Raw genomic sequence first — 17,828 nt, forward strand, 5'->3', positions numbered from 1 at the left:
TTTCTGCAGCTGTTACATTGTAATAGCACAAAAATTAAGGAAATATTTTTCCAGTATTTGAAAACTATTAACTGCTTCATCAAAGTTGCTCAAATAATTGATGAATGAGTGAAGTACCAACATGCATTTCTACTGTTTTACTTTCATCTTACTCAGTAATGGAAAAAAAATACCAACCAACACTCGTGTCAGAACTACATTTTTAGGGGCGCCTGGGTGGCACAGCAGTTAAGCGTCTGCCTTCGGCTCAGGGCGTGATCCCGGCGTTGTGGGATCGAGCCCCACATCAGGCTCTTCTGCTATGAGCCTGCTTCTTCCTCCCACTCCCCCTGCTGTGTTCCCTCTCTCGCTGGCTATCTCTATCTCTGTCAATAAATAAATAAAATCTTTAAAAAAAAAAAAAAAAGAACTACATTTTTATTCAATTTATTGCAACCATAGGTTGGGCTACAGATGTAAGAGCCAAACAAAAGTCAGCGAAGGCATTCTGTGAGAGTCCATTTGCTCTACGGAATTTACAATAAAGAGTACTATATATTTAATTATTTGTAAATTATGTGCTATACATCCTTATATCAGTCAGACTTATAATAATGTATGAACGTGTATATACACACACTTTTTTCAGAAAACTAGTTATTGAACATTTACCCATACACAAAATAATAAATTCATTTGTAATCATTACTACTATATATTAATATATAATTATATGATTAAGTTTTTTATATATATTCATAGAACTAAATATTTTTTTCAAAATAACAGTGTCCTTACTATCACTAAAGCATTCTGACTTTTCTATTCTATTCTCCTTTTCTTTTTAAGCTGGTTGCAATACACAAAACTAATTTTAAAAACCAACAACACTGGGGACTACTATATCTCTGAGGAGGCCTCCAATACAAGGTACTCATTTTCCAATTAGCATTCAAAGGCCGTGGGTATCTATCAGTTCCACCTAGACTTCCTCAAACCCTATCACAGCCTTCAGTGAATTTTAAGGACACTAGTATTCCAATGGGCATTTGAGTGCTTACGTTAAATCATAACTCAACCAAGTACACTTTTCAAATTCTAATAAATTTTGCATGAGTTTGTTTTTCTAAATTGTTGTCCCTTTTGTGTCCAAAGTGACTCAGAAAACATCTTTTATCTTCAAACAACTGTAGAGTGTTTTTTAAATAAAGGGCTTACTTTCCAGTGACATTCTGAGTACTTACATGTCAATGAAAGAATAAGATTTAGAAAATTATTTGGAACTTTTTAAGAGACAATTTGCAATCTTCAGAAAAATATGACATTCAACAAATGCTGCCTCATTGCTTTGTTCTTTGCTTACGAATCACATTTAAAAATCAACGTTTATTTAATTGTTCTGGGACTCCTTTCAAATCCAATCCATATTTTTAATCTAGTTTGGTAGGGACAACTACATAATATGAAAAAATCCTAAAATAAAGAAGAAAAAGATCTGTGACTTCACAAATTCCATTCCAAGCTCCATTCCTTCCTCTCTGACCTTGGACTAGGTACTTCAGCTCTCTACCTCAGTTTCTTCATTTATAAGATGACCACCTACTTCATGGGACTGCTCCCTGAATTACTGCCTAATCACTCTGAACGACGCCTAGCAGGGAAGCATCCAATAAACCATGACCAAGATTATTCTCTTGTGGTACATGAAATTAAGGTAAAGACTAAAAGTTCCCCACCTGGTTCTAAAAGTTTACCTAAAAATTACTAGCAGAGTGAGGGTTGAACTTCAGCCCCTACTTCATGCTCTAAAATGCAAACCAAGGTTAGTTGACAAAAATGAAGAACAAGGGAAGAAACAAAGATGACACATAAGAGCGATTTTTAAGTATCTATTCAGATGGTTTTTGATAATGGTTGAAAAGCAGTTCAATTTCACTAGCAGGAATGATTAATTCATTCATTAATTAGTGCCCCCTCACGAATCCCAACAAGTATCAAAAATGGAATCACTTCCTGTTTTTGGTAATAATAGCTCTGACAAATTATAAAAAATAACTAGAATCTATCTTTGAATCTATCTCATGAATAGAAACACTCAAAAAACAGCAGTTTTATTTTACCACAGATTAAATATGCACAAGGCCTGGGAAGGTGGCCTGTGCAGAGTCCTGATCTGACTGAAATTATACATGGTAAAAATATTCAAACATAGCATCGAATTTTAAAGGATAACTTGCTATTAGTGATGTTATATTTTCATTATAAAGTCATGGCATCAACATGAGGACATACCCTGAACCTCTAGCTAGGAAAACTTAAAACTTCTTGGTGGCAAGGCAATTCAATAATAGTCATCATTCATGTATGATGTTACAGTGGAAACAGGAAATGCTATCACTAAAAATCTAATTTTGTCTTTTCACTGAAATTAAGGCTAAAAGATGGGCCGGATCATCCTGGCTGGCTCCCTCCTCTGTAAGATTATCTAAAATCCATTTTAAGGGCAGTACAGAATTTCCATCTAGTACTATGTTCATTCACCCATCAATTTCCCAGATAAAGTAAATGTACACAGTGAACCCCAACCAAGGAAAATTCTCTCATTAAGAGGAAAAAATCTATATCTTTATAAGTCTTTCCCCTACAATGGTTTTCATTTACTGTTCATTTTAATTTAGAATACTTGTTAAAATATATTTTAAGTTTTAAAACTTTATTTTGAATATTTCTTCCCAAGATCCTAATTTTACTAAAGATCTGTGTGTGCATTTTTTTAAATATACTTCTGAGGTTATTAGCATTGCAGAATGGCCTTCAAAATGCAAAGACTGCTTAGGTTTTTGAATCAGATTTTTAAAAAATCTTTTCCACGTCAAAACCGGGGCACCCTGAAAAGCCAAAAAAAATTATAATATGCACCAAAAGTCATGGGCTTCAAGGGAATGAGTTATAAAGAGAGTCTTGCCTTATCATCTCTTCCTCTTGCTCTATAATCCTTGTCTCTACTTGTAGAGGGTTTTTCACTCTTGGATATAGGATGTGCTCGGCCTACAGGTCCCCGGGCTCCTACTCCTGGCATTTCTTTCCTCAGAGGTCTTACTTCTCGATTGGGACGCCTTATCTGAGGTGGAGCTCTGACAAGAAAAAATTAAAATGAAAATTAATCAAAGGCAAAATTATTTCAAACTACTTTAGTCAATAAAACTATGAAATCAAGAAGCCCCAAATCTCAGTTGTTCCCCTTTTGCCAATTCCTGGCTACAACTATTAGGTCAATTTTTAAAAGTGCTTTCCTTTAAAAAAAAAAAAAAGATAAGCGCTTTTCTGTAAAATACACCAGTTGACACAATTTTTAAACACATATAAATATGTATAACAGCAATTATTTTGTCAAAAATAACGATTAATCACCAATAGAGGGCAATACAGATTATTTCCATCTAATAATAGTGTAATGGAAAGCCAATTACTCTATTCATTACTGTCCTAAGCCAAAACTAAGTAACTTTAAAAAAAAAAAAGCATTTATTAAATGTCAATTACACTTCAATTTTTACAAAACCATTAAAAGCTGAAAGGATAGGAATTTAAAATATGTCTATTTGCATAGTTCATTAATTTATTGACAATCAAAATGATTTCTTCTGCTTCCGTACTGGAAAATCCAACATTTCAGTCACCAAATTGTAAACGGTAGCACTAAACAATAAATCTTTTTACATACAAATTAATTTATGTATGAAAATGTTATTCATGCTTTGACGCTGTCAAAAAAAAAAATCACAGGATCATTCAAATTACATAGGCTCCCACATGTGAATTAAGAACCTTGATGACTATGTATGATGAAGGATGTTAACTAGACTTGTGGTGGTCATTTCACAATATATAAAAATACTGAACCATCACGCTGTATACCTGAAACTAATATAATGCCGTATGCTAACTTTTAAAAAGTTTTGATAAACATATAAATATAACAATGCACACAAAGTGCCACATTTTATTTCACGTAACAAGAAACATGTCAAGAGCAAAATTCTGAGATTTCTTAGCACAGTATTTCAGGTCTCTCTCTGGGTGTTAGGGGGACACTATCGACTCTGTGCCTAATCTTAGTTCTTCTTCCTTGAACTATCTCTGCCTCGTTTTCCTATCTTTTCTCTCTCTACCATTCTGCCTTTATATTTGTAGCCCTTCAGATCCCATATGCGTAGTCCTTTTTTACCCATATGCCATACCTATTATTATCCCTTTCCAACTTCAGGCTTTTACTTGATCTAACTCATCATGGAGTCTCTCTTCCTGATATCAGAAGTGACACATGTATATAACTTGGAATCCAGCAAAACAGGAAAATAAGATGAAAAGCCAGGAAGGATGCAAACTCGAGGCAACAAAGGTGAAAGACTGTTGACATACAGCAGGTCTAACAGAGCATCTTCAGACTGTTGGAATTAGACCACCACATGAAACTGCTAAGGATGAGGGAAATTGGTGAAAACTGGATGTCTGCCTATTGGGTTATTACACACTGACATTGGAATCCTGGGAGTCCAGTCCATCTAAACAAGTATTTATTGACCACCTATTAGGAGGTATATGGCGGCCACTAGTTTGCTAGGCCCTGGGAGGAGACAAAGATGAATAAGCAATCTTGTGAAAGAAATCACAGAAAAGGAACTGGAAAATCGTGTATAGTACAATGGCTACAAGGCATTTTCAAATATAAAGATATTACTGTGGTATTAGTTCTAATGCATGATTAATCTCTTAAGCATCTGCCAATAAAATAAAAATGTGATGAGAGTGATTAAAAAGAACTAAAAATGTTACGTGCTCTATTCCTACTATTTCATTGCAACCACTGTTTTCTGACTGAACTTTTGTTCTATTTTGATGAAGGAGCAGAACGCAGTAGAGCAGAACTTGACTTTTATTTTTATAGATTTGTGCATGCATAAATGTCTTTCCTGAATCAGACCCACGGGCAAGGCCGAAGACAATAAAATGAGAGCAACAATCTCCTCCACACAGAACCCACGTCAAGTTTGCCCTTCTGTGAGCAGCTGCGCCTGCTATTCAAATAGTCCGCCATTGTTTGTGGGCCTGCTTTTTAGACACACAGCCGGCCTGAAGCTTTTGCTCCCCAACAGCAAGCCCGTCCCTTCCAGCTGCATGCCAGGCTGCTCTCAGCTGCTCGGCTTGCCCGCCAGGCCTCGCTGCTTAGGGCTGAATGGTAGAGAACCCTGAAACACTTCTGCCTCCTCAGCTTGTGCTTTCCCTGCCTCGGCTTGCTGTTTAACAGTCGCTTCGGAGTCCTGCTGTAGCCCATTTTGCACACGCATCCAGCTCAGGAAAAGCTGTGCTGGGAGAAGAATTATTTCAAAGCTCTTCCACAGGCAGCATTCCAAGCGCTTGCCGCTGCTGACCTTGTCCTGCCACTCAATATTCTGATAGGCTCATAAACGGTCTGAATGAAACTGCTCAGGGAGCCAGCTGTGCCTTGTGGCAAGTCGCACATCTCACAGAAAGACACTGTGCTCTGTGAGTCTTCAGTTCCATCTCACTGCAAGTTGACATTACATTTGTAACCGACTCTGTCAACTTCCCAAAGGACATCCTTGATTCTGCTCTGTACTTCCTCCATTAGCGCGTCACTGCACAATGTCATGCTTCAATTTAAGGACTCGGCGACAGCTTCCAGGCTGGGTAAAAAATAAGTCTCAAGGCTTCTTTTACTAGCCTCTTTTGAAAGACAGACGTCAGTAGGGTTACACAGCATCATCAACCTCTGCCCTACTGGTCAAAGAGAAGACAACACTGTACTAGCTCGCAGTAGTCCAAATGGAGAGAACAGCTGGTAGACCCGCAGATCAAAGACTGGGTGGCCTACGCTGTGCTCAGTTCTCCTGTATTTCCCTCTAGGAATGGGAAGGAATAGGCCTTTTTCCATCATTTGCAAATAAGCCTAATTTCCTCCAAAACCCAGGATTTCCTCATTCTAAACCACACTAACTTTATTATTATTTGTAAATATTATACGAAACATTATATGTAATATATATTACATATTTTATGTACACACTATATGTAAATGTTATCAGCACTGCTTGTAAGAGCAAACACCTGAAAACAACCCAATGTCTGGTATCAGAACAGATACATAAATTATTATATATGCACATAACAGATACAATATACACGTGAACATGAATTTTAACTACATGCAACAACAACAGCTGAATCTCAGGACCCTTATGTTGAGTGAAAAAGTAATTTCAAAGGGTACATACAGTATGCAACATAGCATATTGTTTGGGGACACAAATATATGTACTAAAAGTAAAGAGAGGCAAGGAAACAATAAATCCCAAGATCAGGAAGTGTCTTACTCTGAAAGGGGAGAGGGAGGGAAATAAGATGCAAAGAGCTCATAGGGGGTCTCCAAAGTAATAGTACAGTTCTTTAACTTAAACTCCTTGGTGGGTACATAGAAGCTATTGTAATGTGACTCCTTATACCTTACATAAATTTTAATTATTCACATTATCTACTCAGTAGTTAATAAAACTTTAAATGTGATTATACTGCAACAACACTAAGTAAAAGATTTGAGCACCTAAAAAAGTGAAATTATAGAGTTGCTACAAAGTTTTTGTCATGTTCCAGAAATACACATGTCCTAGTGACATGGGCTCAGAGTTCACATCCTTAGTTGACCTACTAGATTACTGCCTGGCAAACCTCCATAAAACATCAGGCAACAGAGAGAGAACTGTCTGTATTATAGCACCACTCTTTTGTGGTTCCAGAAGTCAAAGGGAAAAAAGGCCTCTTTCAAAGAGGCCCTTCATTCCACACCATATTAAGAAACAGGGCGTAAGACACTAACACAAGTTTCTCCAATTGTTATATAGGCTCCTTCTTAAGATTCCTATCTATTGAGCTCTATCTCTTCTAGCATTCTGCTTAATTATTCTAAATTTTTTTGTTCATAATTGTTAGAATTCTGGTATAAGAGTAAGTAATTCAGAACAGGTCCTAGATATGCCCAAGAACATAAGCCAGATGGCTTAAAGTTAACTTCTGGAAAAGAAAGAAAAATAATCTTATTTTGCCATTGTATTTAATGTATAACCTATAACTCCGGAATTAAATAAACAGGGAAACATCTCTTATCTGATAAAAATATAAGAAACATAAGTTCCAAGTAGTTCACAATGATACTTTTGCTATGAGAACTTGGAGTTAATTTATGAGACTTCTGAGTCCAAGAGAAATTAACTTGTTAAGAAATCAGGAGACAAAAAAACAAAGGTTAAATAGAAATGAGAGGACCTATGATTTGAAGTTAAACATTAATGATTGAGAATTTTTTTAAAGATTTTATTTATTTATTTGATAGAGAGAGAGACAGGCAGTGAGAGAGGGAACACAAGCAGGGGGAGTGGGAGAGGAAGAAGAAGCCTCCCAGTGGAAGAGCCCGATGCAGGGCTCGATCCCAGAACGCCGGGATCACTCTCTGAGCCGAAGGCAGACGCTTAATGACTGAGCCACCCAGGTGCCCCAACGATGGAGAATTTTAATGTCCACTCTCATCAAAAACTATGACTGCTATTTTTTCAAATCAGTAAAGTTCTTATATACCTAATAAGTATAGGAACTGTGCTGGATGTTATATTGACATAAAAACATTGCAAACACTATTACTACCTTCACAGAGAAACAGCATGGTGATCTGTCAGCATCAGACTTAGAATCCGAAAACCCGGGTGCCTTTTTACTCCCGGGTCCCACAATCACTGATTATATAAGCCCATCACTTAACATCTATAAGCCTCACGTTCCTCCTCTGTAGGTGGAGATGATAATACTTCATAAAATTTGTGACTCTATTTTTCATTGTTATAACATATGTTCAGTAAAATGTACATATATTACACAACTCAACAAATTTTAAAGCACATAAGCACCTGCAGATGAAGACATAGAACATTTCCCAATATCCCAGAAAGCTTTTTTATGGTTTCTCTTAGTATCAACCAGTAAGGTCAGCACTATTCTGACCTTATTATCACAGATTAGGCTTGCCTATTTCAGCTTCAGAGAAACGGAATCCTACAGTCCATACTTTGCACTTGGTTTCTTTCTTTCAACATTACCTATGAAATCCATCCATGTTCCTGCATGTAGCATGAGTTTATCTTTCTTCGATGTTGTGTAGTATTCTATTGTGTAACTATAATTACAACTTTTCTATTGCTGATGAGCACTTAAGCTGTTTTCTATTTGAGGTTATTATTAAAGCTTCTATGGGGGCGCCTGGGTGGCTCAGTTGTTAAGCGTCTGCCTTCGGCTCAGAGTGCGATCCCAGGGTTCTGGGATCGAGCCCCACATCGGGCTCCCTGCTCTGCTGGGAGCCTGCTTCTTCCTCTCCCACTCCCCCCACTTGTGTTCCCTCTCTCGCTGGCTGTCTCTCTGTCAAATAAATAAATAAAATCTTTAAAAAAAATAAAATAAAAAATAAAGCTTCTATGAATATGGGGATTATGTTCATGGTAAACATAATTTCTTTGGAGTACGTACCCAGGAATAGAATTGCTGGATCATAAGGTATACGTAAGATTAGCTTCAGTAAATATAGTCAAACAGTTTTCCAAAGTGGTGATGCCATTCTACACTCGCATCTACAATGTATGAGAGTCCAGTTGCTCCATCCTAGCCATTCTGGTGGGGGTGTAATGGTATCTCATTGTGGGTTTACTTTACCTTTCCTGAATGACTATGGATGTTGGGCATCTTTTCAACAATACACTTATTGGCCACGTAAACATGGTCTTTTGCAGAGTAACTAGTTATTCCAGTGCTTAGTCCACTTTTTTTTTCAATCAGTTGTCTGACTTTTTCTTACTGACTGTCATTCTTTATATATTCTAGATACAAGTCCTTTGTCAGATATATGCATTGCAAATATCTTCTCCCAGTATATGACTTGACTTTTCACACTCTTAATGGTGTGTCCCCTCATGAAGAGAAGTTCATAGTTTTAGAATTCTGATTTATCAGTCTTTTGTCTTTAATACTTTAGTGACAAGTTTAATAAATCTTTGCAACCCCAAGAACAGGATAATATTCTTTCCTTTTCTTCTGAAGCATATTCTTTCTACCTTTTGCATTTTAGGTAATGATCTATTCTAAATTAATTTTTCTATACAGTGTGAGGTAGGAGGGGTCCAGGTTCCCCCCCAATAAATATTCAATTAATCCAGAAGCATTTAGTGACAAGACTTTTCTTGTCACTTTCCCTACTGAATTGCAGTGACATCTTCTGCGTAAATCAAGTGACTTCACAAAAGTTAACCTTTAATGATAAGTTCCAGTTCCCAAAAAAAACTTTAGAAATTTTAGTTGTTTGCTATCAAATTAAAAACGAGTATTTTATTATGATATATTCAGGAATCTGTTCAAAATATTAATTTTTTCAATAAATATCTGAAACCTTAATGAATGTAAGACAGTATGCTATACAATATGAAAGCCCATATTAAGTCTTCCTTCATTATCTAACAAACAAATCAATCACATCCAGAAATACATTGAATACTATATAGGTCATGCTGATATGAACTGTTTTGTATCCACAAGGGTAATTTTTGTACTCTTCAGAAGCTTACTTTGATTTTTAAAATACTCAACTTACTAAAGTTAAAAAATGCAAAAATTCAGTTATTCCTTAAAGCTTTTAGATTCAACTTATAAATCTTTTCCTATGCACAAGAGTGGCAGATTTTAGAAGTCATCTTACAGACGCTTTTGCATGTTTTGTCCCATTTCATAGCTGGTTAATTAAATGCCACCAAATTTTTTTACCTACATTTATAAATGTAATATATTTTATTTCCTTCTTAGTTCCTCAACTGCCTTACTCAATAAAGCATAATAATTTACATATAAATTATTTTTATAAACCTAGTAAATTAGACTTAAGATAAGCCTAAACCTCTATTATTATATCTCCTATTATTATTATATTTCTATTATTCCAAAATACATTTTAAGTTGGAATTGCATGCTTACCACCCTCACTAACCATAACAAATATGCACATATCCCTTAACAGAAAAATATTACTGCAGCTTTGATTCTCTTAGACATTTCTACTCTTAATTCTAAATCTTCCTAGAGTTGAAAGATGCTTAGCCACTACAGAAGACAATTATCATCCAAGTTAACCAAGGTAACATTTAACCAGAAATTTCAGCTGGTATGAGATCTGGAGCTACTGACATTCTCACACCAAATATCACACAATCCTATTTAATACCATGGGGGTTGCCTTCTTAACATTTTGATATTATCTACAACCAGAGAGCTAGGAGGGTAATGAAATTTTGTCAGCAATTCTGATGGGATACACTAATCCTTATTTAAAGTTGCTAGCCTGTCATTCTATCTCTTCAAAGGTGGGGGAGAGGGGATGATAACATTACTGATTCATTAGCCTAATGGTAGAATTCCACCACTCTCAGGAAGTTTCATTACTTGATTGTAACTTGCTCTTCTTTATCTAAAGATACACAAGCCTGTGTTTTCCATGTAACCCTAAAGACTTTTAAACTTGAAAACCTTAAAATATTTATTTTCTGCCTAACTCTTAAGACCTTAAAACTAGAATGGACAATGGCATTCTTACAGGGTATAAAGGCTACACAACTTCTACAAATGTTAAAATAATAACAGTTGAACTTTAGATATCTCACAGTTCTTTGTCTAGTGTGCAGTCAAGTCCTAAGATTATTCTTATTCTGAAAACGTGCAGACACAAAAAACAAATGAGATGCCCAAAAAACAAATGAGATGGCCCCTGCATCCAAGAGGCTTAAAATTTAGCTAAAAACATATCCATATTTTAAGAATTATACTGGACATCCATTTCTGTCCGCACATAAATCCTACAACTAAAGCCTTGCTGAGGAGTTCCTCACTAAACTAGAAACAAGAGTCCTCAAAGTCAACCAACTGTAGGATAAGACCTTCAAGAACTTATAATAATAGAAATATATATTTTTTTAAAAGTAGGAATTCTGGATAAAATGTAACAAATATCCTTCTATAAACATAGGGGAGCTTACTAGAGGGTAAGAGAAATGCCTAATGGCCAAAAAATAAATAAAAGAAAGTTGATGGCATGGCAGTCCTTTAGAGTTTCCAGGCCTCACACACCTAAGGGCCTAAAGTTTAATGACCACAAAGGAAGACCTGAGACAAGGCCTTAGGCCCACACCAATCAAAGAAGCTGGAACCGAGACTATCACATACAGCCAGCACTGTCAAAGGGCTACAACCTCAGTGAAAGGGTTGAATTTAAAACACATATGTGGGAGAACAAGTACATCTGTTTATCTGGGCCTATGTTCCGTTATCTGTGGAGTGAGGCCAATGTCTCCCCTAGAAACAGTAACTAAGGGCCTGCTGTCACGTGATCTGAGACTCAGTTTTATACTACCTTAGGCAAAGAAATGTACCTAAAAGTGGTCCTGGGCAGGTGACATCCCAGGGCACCTGGCTGAAGCAAACACAGAACCTCTCAGGAATGACATCCCCTTAACAAGACCTTAGAATGACTAAAACCTTGAAGAGACACTCAACTTTACCACAAACAAGAGCCATTAGAAATTTAAAAAAAAAAAAAGATAAAACTCTCAATAACTTCGGATAATAGAACTACCAGTTATAGAATATAAAATGAATGTTTAAGATGTTTTTTAAAACCATGAAGAATTTGAAACAAAAGAAATGCAAGTCTGAAGTAGTGTAAGTAAAAATAAATTCACACTTAGATAAGTCATCACAAAACTGCTTAACACCAAAGACAAGAACAAAATCAGGAAAACAATGGGAGAGAAAAGATAAGTTATCTATCTATAGTTAGGCTGATGATATAAGCCAGAAGATAAAAATAAAACTACTATTGATGTCACCTTCAAAACAGAAAGAATAAATAACTGCCAATCTGGTGTTCTATTAAAAGTGACAGGAAAATAATGATATTTTGAGACAAAAATTGAGGATTTACCACTAAGAGAGATGTGTGTAAGAACTACTAAAGGATATACTCCAGCAAAGAAGAAATGGAATCTAGAAAGAGTGAAATGCAAGGAATGGTGAACAGAACACTTCGTAAACACATGAATAAACCTAAATAAGAATTTTATTCACTCATTCATTCAACAAATACTTATTGAATGCCTACACTGTGCTGAGCACTATTCTTCCTGTTGAGGGTACAAGCAGTAAAAAGTCAAAGGCCCTGACCTTACTGAGCTTGCAAGGTAGTAAGGATGATAAACAATAAACACAGACTATAATATCAGGTAGCAGTAAGTATTATGAAGAAAAATAAAGCAGAGTAAGGGGACAGAGTGATGACAAGTGAGGGGGTAAATTATATTTTAAATTTTTGAGTACAGTTGACACATAACATTTGTTTCACATGTAACACACAGTGATTCAACATCTCTCTACATTATGCTGTGCTCACAAGTGTAGCTTCCACCTATCACCACACAAAGCTATTACAATACCACTGACTATATTCCCTATGCGTTATTACATTTCATCCTGATGACTTATTCACTATATAAATGGAAGCCTGTACCTCCAACTTCCCTTTCTCCATTTTGCCCATCCCCCTAAGGGGATAGCTATTATAAATAAGGTGGTCAGGTAAGAATTTCTAGGTGACATTTGAACAAAGACCTACATAAGGTGAGGACATTAGTCATCTGAATGCCTAGTGGGGTTGGGGTAAGGGCTAGGGGAATGGGCGACGAAAACTACAAATATTTTTTGAGCACATCAAATGTGCCTTGCTGTTCTTTACAGTTTACTTGTATTCAATCATGCGGTTCTCAAAATAAACCCACAAGATAACTGTAGCATTGATCCCCAATTTACAGAGGAGGAAAATGAGGAAAAGACTGAATAGCTTGTCTTCACAGATACTAAGTGACAAAGTTAGGATGAACCCTCAAAGTCTGGCTAATTATTAAGCTCCTGGCAAAGAAAACAGCCTTCCTAGAATCTGAGCTCCTGAAGGGGAGGAATCTTCCTCCTATTTTTTGCATCTATAGTGCCTAGTACACAGTGGGTTCTGGGTATGTTGAGCTGAACTGAATATAGAAAAAGCAGAAGGATGGGGACTAGCGAATAAGAGTCAGCGATAATGGAAAGAGAAGAGGCAACAATCAAAAAAGAAAAAGGAATGCTGTAATGTCACAGAAGCCCTAAGAAGAAAGTTCCAAGGAAAAAGATGGTAAACATTACCAAATGTTACATAAGTTAAATACAGTAAGTCTTGAGAATAGGCATTCCATTATTAAATTAGGAAGTAATCTTCAAGAATTCAGTCCCGATACCACAACGATGGAGATCCAGGATCTCTAGTTATTCCGGAAAGCATGGCCATGAAAGGTGATACGGGTACAGTACACATGACAGTAATTTGCCAAAGGAGAAAAGAGGGGGACTGACAGCAGCTCAAGTGCAGTGAGGCAAAGATTTTTCCCAAATTTAAAAGTAATGTGTTAGGATTTCATTCTGACTTACCACTATCTTGTTCTCACTCCTTAGTTTATCTCTAATGAATTAAAATTTCTATCTTTCAGTTGTCTTTTCTGTAACATAAAAAAAAAATGGTAGAAACACCAAGTTTTTAGGCACTTACTGTAATAAATATCTAGAATTCCAAAACAAAAACTTCAAATGAGTGACTGAGTTCTACGAAATAAGACAAATGCTCCCTAGAGAAAACTTACACAAAAGAAACAAAATAATATAAAATAGCCAAAAGAAATGACTTCTCACCCTTAGGATAATTTGATCAGAATTTAGACCCTGGAAAACATCTGCTCCCTCTATCCTCACTCTTAAATGACTTTGCTTGCTTTTTTCCCCACCTCGTTGAAATAACCAGAAGAGAACTACAAATGCTCTCCTCTGTATCTACCCACTTCTCTACATCCATACCCTATGTAACAACAGGCCTTCCCTCCAGTTACTCTGAATCACCTGCACTTGTACACTAGACCCCATCTCCCCTTGTCACTCCAGCACATTGCCCCTGATGTCGTCCCCTCCGTCCCTGGCATCAACGGTTTCCCCCTCCCCTGCAGCATGCTCGCCAGCCTACAAACACCCTGCCGGTTCTCTCCTCTCTAAAACAAGTCTTTTTTTTTTTTTTTTTAATTTTATTTTATTATATTGTGCTAATCACCATACAGTACATCCCCAGATTCAAGTCTTGACTCTGCGTCTTCCCCAACTACCACTCAATTTCTCTGCTCCCCTTGTCAGCAAGACTCAGTGAAAGTACTGCACATACTCATTGTTTTCAGTTCCTCTCTTCCCATTCTCTGAACCCACTCCATTATTCACTACCATTCCAGAAAACTATTCATCACAACCACCAATGAACTCCACGTTGCTAAATCCAATACAATTTTCAAATCCTTATCTTACTTTACCTACATGCAGAATTAGATAAAGTTGCTTAATAGAATCATGAATCCTCAATTTCTTCTCTAAAAAAAAATAAGAGATGATAATAATAGTATCTATTTTAGAGGATGGTTGTGAGAATTAAGAAATAAAGCATGTGAAGAGTTTGTTAGCACAGTACCTGATTCACAATTAGGAACTCAATAAATGTCAGTTATTGTGATTAATCAACACTGTTAGCTGTATTCTACCCACAATCTAAAAAGAAAGTCCACTCCATCCTCCAGAAACAGAATTTTGGAAGAGAATAGGACTCTAGAACTTTTTTTTAAAATGAGTATAATCTCAAACCTGCCAATCATATTAGACAAATAACCTATTCCACCATATAAAGACATTAAACTTTCCATCTTAAAATTCCTTACTTGCTGATGATTCCTAAATTACTAACACTAACCCCAGTGTCTCCTAAGTTCTGGTTCTCATTTCCAGTTCCTATTAAACAGCTTGATCAAGAAATTTAATCATCTACTCCAATTTTTCTCTCAGTTCTCTTTATTTCATTAATCCTCTCTCTCTATTTCAAATCTTATCCATTCTGCCTCACTAATGGTTCTCACACACATTTTACAAGACCATATGCTTAAGAGGGCAAGGACTGTGTCCATTTCCGAATCCCACCACATCCCCAGCATAGTACTGGCATATATGACACAGCACTTGGGATATAATAGGTGCCAGCATCCTAGCTCAAGCTTTCCAGGATGCCTGCATTTTCTCTTACTGGTTTCTGGATGCCAAGGTCTGTGGGGGTGTCTATCACCTTTATACTTTCCACAAGGCCAAAGATCATGACTAGCATATGATGAATGTTCATAAAATATATGTTGGATATATCAATGACAGTGTTTTTCTTCCTAAGACTTCAAAACAATTTTACAAAACAATCTCATCATAATATACATTTTATAGGGGAGACAATGAGGCAAGGAGAAGGGAACTTAACTTGGAGGACTACTCAATTAGTGGTGGAACGGTTAAAAACAAAAACACACACAGAAAACTTGCTCTCCTGCCTCTTAATCCCAGGAAAATAACAGGCAAGAGCCTGTATGAAATGCCTATAAAGATGAGATGGTAGTCTACTCTCTATCAGTACTTGACATTGGCCTTACTTGAACTTTTTCCACTGCAAATTGGGACCTAAAATACTAACAGTAACTTAATCTATTTGGGTACCAAAGAAACAAAGCAACAACTTTAATACCAAGTCAATAAAAATTTCCTCTTTGCTGAAATTCTACAGAATAGCACAAACTGGATAAAAAACAATCTTACTATTTCTACGTACAGGGAAACACATTATGCCCTTTCCCTTGGTTCCAGATAAAAAAGCATTGGAAGGCCTATTAGAGTTCTATTTTACCTATACAGAAATAGCCAAATGATTACTTTCAGGCTTGTGGATCCTATTTTTACTGCCATCTGTCCCAAAAGCTGTAACTTAAAAAGACGTAACACATTAATTTTTTAAGTTGAATAAAGAATAGTTTATTGAATATATGCAATATCAAATATTGCTCCAATGCAGAAAATCTGTTCCATTGCTTCAGATCTCACTAGGAGAGACCATTTTCAAATAGTCTCTTTAAAGAGAATTCACTTGAGCATCTGCTGTAGCTGAGGTCATGATCCCAGGGTCCCAGGATCAAGTCCACATGGGGCTTCCTACTCAGCGGGAAGTCTGCTTCTTCCTCTCTCTCTGCCCCTCGCCATTGTTTGTTCTCTCTCTCTCTCTCAAATAAATAAAATTTAAAAAATAAAGAGGATGTACTTAGTAAACTTACATGGAAAATATTATAAGGAACTTAATACAAAATACCCTTTAACTTAGGACACTAAAAATGATCTGGAGGCTTCATCTCTCTGGAGTTTAGTTCTAATACTGCCACTATCTCCTATCATAAACTGTTTGTAGCTCCATTTCCTCACATTTAAGACACTGAATCTAATTCATTTTCAAAGATTGTTTTGATTTATCCAAGCGGCTGCTGGTGATTTAAAACAGGATCCTGATTAAACTCAGCAGAGGCATGACATATAAGGTATAAGTCGAAATAATGTGGCAAACCACTGCTGGAGACCACAGTCTACAGATTATGTTGGTGTGCAGAAAGAGGGATAGAGAAGTTTTGTGTTAAAAGTCCATTAAGTGAAAAGGACAGACCCGAAAGCAAGGTTACCAAATTAGTAGCTAATGCCAAATACATCAGATGCATCCCAGAAACATTTTATTCAAAACAAGCTAAATTTTATTTTCCTACTGATTCACACTGTAATTTCAGTGTGGTGTTCCCAAAGAAAAAAAATTTATATTTAAAGTACCAATACTTATTTCATTAAGTATTTTCAGCTTCCTTATTCTCTTACAACCTCTAATAAGAATTTAATCAAGTAGATAATAGATCTATATATGTATTAGGATATATAGATGTACATTAAAACCCACAGATACCACTGAATATGTGTAGGAAAGTAATGCAGTAAAGTGGATATAAATAAGTTGAGAAGATTTGGGTTTAAATCCTGATTCTGCCACTTACTTGTTCAGATGACTTTGAGAAAATAACAAACTCTGTAAGCTTAAATTTTTTCAGCTGCAAATGGGGTTCATAATAATAAGTTAGTAATAGTAATATGGGCAAACAATAATCGTAGCTATTTCATGGAATAAGAATACTACAAGAAAACTATAGATTGATATCCCTAAGGAATACAAAAATTCTTTGTTTTTAAAGATTTTATTTATTTATTTGAGAGAGAGAGAGCAGATGAGTGGGGGGGTGGCATGAGGGGCAGAGGGAGAGGGAGAAGCAGACTCCGTGCTGAGCAGGGAGCCCACCCAAGCCACCCAGGCACTCAGGAATACAAAAATTCTTAATAAAGTATTAGTAAAATATTCCCATTGAATATGAATTCAAAAATACCTTAAAAGGATTATACACCATGACCAAATGGGATTTATCCCTGGGACATCAGGGTGGTTCAACATACAGAAATCAATAAATGTGATATAACACGTTAACAGAATAAAAAACAATCATATGAACATCTCAATAGATGCAAAAAAAAATTGACAAAATACAACAGCCCTTTGTGATTTAAAAAAAAAAAAACCCTCCACAAATTGGGTATAGAAGAAACATACCTCAACATAATAAAGGCCACACACAAGTAAGCTCACAAATAACATCATACTTAAAAGTGAAAATGGAAAGCTTCTGCTCTAAGATAAGAAATAAGACAAGGGTGCCCACTCTCAGCATTCTTACTCAACATAGTGCTGG

General features: G+C 36.2%; 1 protein-coding gene across 4 annotated transcripts in view; it reads right to left on the bottom strand.

Moving 5' to 3' along the window:
- KATNAL1 (katanin catalytic subunit A1 like 1) overlaps nt 1-17,828 on the bottom strand; it is a 92,190-nt gene that overhangs the window by 48,609 nt on the left and 25,753 nt on the right. For all 4 annotated transcript variants that reach the window (XM_034665032.1, XM_011219125.3, XM_011219126.3 and 1 more), the window contains one exon: nt 2,945-3,113. In XM_034665032.1, coding sequence (XP_034520923.1) covers nt 2,945-3,113 — 169 coding nt within the window. The remainder of the gene's footprint in view (nt 1-2,944; nt 3,114-17,828) is intronic.

The sequence above is a fragment of the Ailuropoda melanoleuca genome, chromosome 7, assembly GCF_002007445.2.
Source record: "Ailuropoda melanoleuca isolate Jingjing chromosome 7, ASM200744v2, whole genome shotgun sequence".
Lineage (NCBI taxonomy): Eukaryota > Metazoa > Chordata > Mammalia > Carnivora > Ursidae > Ailuropoda > Ailuropoda melanoleuca.